The 5,615-nt window shown below is 33.8% G+C and overlaps 1 protein-coding gene across 2 annotated transcripts; it reads left to right on the forward strand.

The window, feature by feature from the left end:
• The first annotated feature begins 2,005 nt into the window (after positions 1-2,005).
• Positions 2,006-4,968, forward strand: LOC122273330 (uncharacterized). 2 transcript variants are annotated; one of them, XM_071176908.1, is made up of 2 exons: positions 2,006-2,559; positions 3,072-3,143. In XM_071176908.1, exons 1-2 carry the CDS (start codon positions 2,227-2,229, stop codon positions 3,126-3,128), a joined length of 390 nt encoding a protein of 129 aa, XP_071033009.1. In that variant the 5' UTR covers positions 2,006-2,226; the 3' UTR covers positions 3,129-3,143. The 2 variants fall into 2 exon arrangements, with proteins under 2 accessions (XP_071033009.1, XP_042913344.1); XM_043057410.2 differs by lacking the exon at positions 3,072-3,143 and adding an exon at positions 4,922-4,968 and having other exon boundaries at positions 2,008-2,559.
• The last annotated feature ends 647 nt before the right edge of the window (positions 4,969-5,615 follow it).

Genomic DNA, 5,615 nt, shown 5'->3' on the forward strand with positions numbered 1-5,615 from the left:
TAGCTCCGGATTCGATATTTATTCGTTTTGAGTTTTGAGTTTGGACAGCAGTTTCCTTGTCCTCTGGATTGAGTTCTAAATTACAAGGCTAAGGAGTTGATCATTGGTAGCCGTAAACTCAAATTTGGGTCTGCTGTTCAACGACGGCTATAAAGTATGAAATAACCTGCAATGCGCTTTGGGGGCTCAAGGGATTGAGTATTCGCCTTCCAATGAGGATGAACTGGGTGCGATTCCCAGAGATGGCTGGTGGACACGAATACCGCACCCGGTTCGCACCGACCACAATGCTGATATGAAATATCTTAGTGGTAGACGTATCATAGGTTTGAGTTCCCTTGCTGTCAGGCAAACCGTGCTCAGACACCACTTGTGCAAATACATCTGAGCAGTCTTCAGAATCTCTATAAGACGGGGGTTGCTAAGTCTCGAATGTTGGAGTTCCAGTCAATATGTCATTCATGTATAGGTCATTACACAAAACTGATGCAGCCAATGGAAAATTTTTACCGTCGTGGATGGAAATTCGTTTAAGAGTTATCATTGCTAAATATGGGGCACTAACTGTTCCGTATGTGACGGTGTTTAGCTGCTACTCCTTAACGGGTTTGTCAATCTCCTCTTTCCACAAATTTCTTTTTAATTTTCTGTGATTCTCTTCAATGTCAATAAGGCAGTGCATACGACGAATGTCTGCCCGTGAACGCACATCTGTGCTTTCTAAATCTCACTAGTGACGAAAAAATATCATCCTGAATGACTTCACTATTGTATCGAATGGAGCTGAGAGAAGGTAGTTAAGGTCGATGCATTGAATACTATTCGTAGTTTTGTTGCGCTCTTTTGAGCCTTATAAATGTCATAATGGGGTATATAATACGAAACTTTGGGTTCATAACTCTGGCTTACTTCAGTCATATGTCCTCATTCTTCATATTCATTCAAAAAGTCTCAATGCAATTTTAGGTAGTTTTGGTCACGAGACAAACGAATCCACAGCGATTCAAGTCTCTTAAGAGCTATGCAATGCACCTCGAATCTCACAAAAGCTGACCAATGCTTCCGAAATGGTATGGAAACTATATATTTTTTTGTCTTATCTCTCTTACGCGTTAACATGTTATGTTCTTCGCATATAGAATTTTCCTTACTTTTAGGTAATTCATTTCCTATCTCATCGACCTTCCAAAATTTTCTCAAATTCGAATTTAATGCATCTGACCCTCATATTAGAACTCTATAACTAGAATTAAGTTAATCGAATCTGGAGACACTATAAATATATTTTAATTTCAAAAACTGCTGTATTCCCATCAGAATGTCTCAAAAAGGACATACTATTCACTCAAAAGAGAGAAATATCATAAAAAATGAGCGAAATATCATCAAATTTATGAAATATTTAGTTTAAAAAAAATGCAGATAAAGTTTGCAAAATGAATATTTTTGCCATACGATCGCACAATAGCAACATTGTTCAGGATTGTTCACAACCTTCTCCCAAAAATAGCGTCGTTAAACTGTGCTACCGTAAAGTGCTCGACTTCGGGCGCAGGTCGTCAGGCTACCGAAGAGGGGGTGCCATCCCCTCCACAGAGGATCAAAATTGTGATTGCATGTCTTCGGATCATCCTCCGGGATGTTTCCCAGACCGTCGCCAATAGCCCATTGTGCAGCTCTAGTGCGACGTAAATTAACAACAATAACAATAACAAAAATAGCGAAATAGTATCGTCGTATACCACATGATGAAGGCGGAGTCAAGTGCCAATTCCTGGTGAACGAGCTATACATTAAAATCCGATCAATAGATAAAATATTTTCAGTTTTTTCCCCTTTTTTGCGCCCTGTTTATACATAAGTGCATACATTGTTATTACATAGGGCATAATACATGCGTACATATATTGAATCAATTGATATTGTCACCCCAGATGGCGTCGTCAAGCGTTGTGATCGTATCTCGGCTGCAAAGTCAGTTCCGCTTAGGATTCCTCTAAATAATCAAATTGTATTTGTATGTGTGGCAACAATTCTTTCGAAACTTTAACTTTTATCTGTTGTTAGATACCAAAGAATACGTTTTCTAAGAACAAAATGGCGTTCTAATAAGGAAAAGATTGCTAAATATCATCTAAATAATTTATTTACCCTCAAAAGGCAAGACAGATTATTCCATATAATACTAAGGTTTTTAAATTGAACCTTTATTATATTAGGAAAACTATGTATCAAGCTTGGCAATGGGGTGGAACTCCTGCTACAAATCCTGCAGCTGCTGGTTATGTCCAAACACCCGCTACAGGACAAATAGCACCGCCTCAATGGCCGTCTGGTTACAATCAGTATGCTGCGATGAGTCCTGATGTACAACAACAATGGGCTGCATGGCAACAATATGCATATACAAATACTGTGCCAGTTGGACAGGTCCCCACTACTGCCAATTTTACGACGACTTACCCTGAGTATCAAACTGCTAAAGATTCTCAACCTCAAACTGCAACTCCAGCAAGCACTACAACTCCGTCTGAAAATCAGACTAGTTCAGCTGAAGAGGTAAGTTATGTTGTCCACTAAGGCAGAGTATTATGTAATATAAAAAATAGTAGTACCTCATAAGTGATATTTTTGTATCAAGTGCAAGTCTCTGTATATAAAGTCTCTTGTGTATCAAGTCTCTGGACTAATAATTGCTTTGGAAAACTTTTCAAAGTAGTCTAACGCTTCCATAATAGCGAGACTTAATATATACTTAAGGTTTTAAATATCATGTTACTAATTTTGAGGAAGGAGAATTTTTATCTTGTTACAGCTGCAATATTGTTTGAATTCTTATTTTGTGTGTAAGTGTAATCTTGTAAGTAAGGTTGAAACGCTTATTTCTTACTACATCAATGTGTAGTGAGGGATATTTCCACATTGTGATCCGTCTCGCCAAGTTGCCAAATAGATTTTAAACTTGCAAATAAAAAGAAAAACATGTAGATGTTAACCCGAGGGGAGGGTGCTATGAGTTATCCCTCTTGAGTTGATCTCTTTCTGTGATTTTTTTTTTTTTTCTTTTTTAGTTTCTCGCGGGCCACTGCCTGAAAGTTTCCAAGACTTGGCAATTATTCTGCCACTGATCACGATACGGAAATCTCCCCTTGTAGTGTGTCTACCACTACAATTCCAATTCACTAGTATATAAGACATGTTAACTCATTAATATCATTAAAAACAACGAACTAACAAAGTTTTACTCTCTACATCAAGTTACAGCTGTGTAAAAATTCTAAAATAGTAAAATTTAAACTAACCCAAATCCAATGGGTCAATAAGTGATCGTTCATATTCAAAATTCCTGACATCATACTAAATGTGTCGCACTTTTAAAAATCCTATAAAAATTGTCGGGAAAACTAGAAATATCTGAAATTGCTAAAAACAGACCAGAAAATGATTTTAATTTACCACTGATTAATCTCAAATCAAAAAGTGATTACTCATCCTGGAAGTCATGCATTATAATGGCATCTTATTAGAACTATCAGACTTTGAAAAATCATGTGAAAATGCTGAATAAGAGATTGGTCAATTTATTAAAACAGCCAATCTGTTGTATAATCCTTATGTGACAATTTTAAAAGCATGATGCAAAGAGGAATTCTTTAGTACAGCATAAATTTTCCTAAGAGCAAAAACCTACATTCAACACAGCTGGAAGGGATATCACGCCAGTAGGTTATGTGACGTCAACATCAACAGTATACTTAATTTCAAAGTGCATCGCGAAGCAGCGCTAACTGTTGGGAGACGATGTCAAGTGCTCACGAACAGCACGCAAGAGCAGAGATATGATAGTGACGTGATAGCAAAACAGTAAACGCAAGTTACTAGTTATGAAATCACTCCCCAAAGCAATTAATTTTGCTGAATTTATGATTCTATTGCATTTGGTGAATGCTTCGGGTGAGCATTAAATTATAACACAACTTTGCCTTATAGCAAGGATTTCACTAAAATCTAGTAGGCTAAGTTTTGAAACATTGACAATTTCTTTCCTTCCCTTTTTATACCCTATAATGCTTTTGAAAGTACAAATTCATCAATATTTTTGGATTTCAGCGGATTGCTTTGAATTACTTTATTTAATAAAATGCAATTGCTTAGGGAGAAGAGGTATTATGAAAATATTCCATAATTACAGGGTATCTGCGCACCTCGAAAGTCATGAGAAATCTTGAAAAGTCACGAATTTCGGTATTGAACAAAATTTTTATGAAATGTCATGACTTTAACTATTTTTTTAAAAAAAATTATGGAAAATCATGGATTTAGGTCGCCGAAAAATCAAATTTTTTAAATGGAATTTAAAAGCATGACCCAAATTTCATTGTGTTCCGAATATCTGAATTTGTAACAAAATCCCCATTCACAGTCATATTTTATTAAAATATAAAATGTTTTTATCATGTTCTTTAAAAATTATGGTGTTCTTTCAAAAAATGAAAGAAAAAGCATTTCTAGAGCAATTTATCTGAATGCATCAAAACTTCTGTGATTTCAGAATTTTTGTTATTGTTTATTTTTTTATTTTATCGCATCATGATTCGTATTTACGCGATCTAAAAATTATCAATCGTGATTTGTATTTACGCGTTTTAAAAATTCTATATCTCAATTTATCTGAATGCATCAAAACTTCTGTGATTTCAGAATTTTTGTTAATGTTTAATTTTTATTTTATCGCATCATGATTCGTATTTACGCGATCTAAAAATTATGAATCTCAGTTTGTATTTTCTCATTTTCAAAATCGTATATCTAGTTTCATATTCATGTGATTTCAAAATCCATAATTGTTATTCATATTCACGCTATTTTAAGATCAACTATCGCGATTCTTGTAGGAAGTAAATTTTTTTTATTTATATAGTTACTATAAAGGGAACTGTTTTTCTAAGGCCGATTATTAGTATATGTAAGTGTTACAAGATTCGGTCCATTGTGAAAGTTTTTTTTTCCCAATATAATTTAAAAAGTATTATTACTGATATATTTGCTATAAATCACATAACAGTATTAATTAAAAGAAATGAAATATTGTATATTCTCAGTAGTTTTAATTTATTAAAACCAGAATTAATTGAATTAATTTTAATTAATTGAAACCAGGTAGTTTTTCAAGTAATAATTGTCTCTTATGTGAACTGAGGAAAAATATAATTTCCAGCTTTATTTTTTCAATTGGTAATTTTTATTTTCACTAAATGTTAAGTATCAATGTAATCATTTATATAATAATAGATTAGTACACAATTGTATGTCAACACATTATTTATTACCTTAAACTGTCTGGAATTTATTATTAAAGGATTGCACTTGCGTAAAATTTACTATCGTGGAAATTCAGCTTTTTTGCCTTTTGGCTAATCTCATCCCTGAAAGTTAAGTAAGGTATGTCAACAGCTCTCATACTGAAATTTTAATTTTCAATCATTTAAAGAAATATGCTAATTTTGCTTTCTAGAAGCTTAGTATCCTTTTTAGGCTTATAATTTCTCACCATATTTATACTAGGCTAATTTATAAACTTAAAAATTATTCTAACAATGAGAATGAGAGTATGA

The sequence above is a fragment of the Parasteatoda tepidariorum genome, unplaced genomic scaffold (assembly GCF_043381705.1).
Source record: "Parasteatoda tepidariorum isolate YZ-2023 unplaced genomic scaffold, CAS_Ptep_4.0 HiC_scaffold_3771, whole genome shotgun sequence".
In the NCBI taxonomy this organism is placed as follows: domain Eukaryota; kingdom Metazoa; phylum Arthropoda; class Arachnida; order Araneae; family Theridiidae; genus Parasteatoda; species Parasteatoda tepidariorum.

Bases quoted from the DNA above. Each gene is read 5' to 3' on its own strand.
- LOC122273330 (XM_071176908.1), top strand. From the start codon at position 2,227: ATGTATCAAGCTTGGCAATGGGGTGGAACTCCTGCTACAAATCCTGCA. The intron at 2,560-3,071 runs GTAAGTTATGTT...TTTCTTTTTTAG, and splicing joins AGACTAGTTCAGCTGAAGAG to TTTCTCGCGGGCCACTGCCT.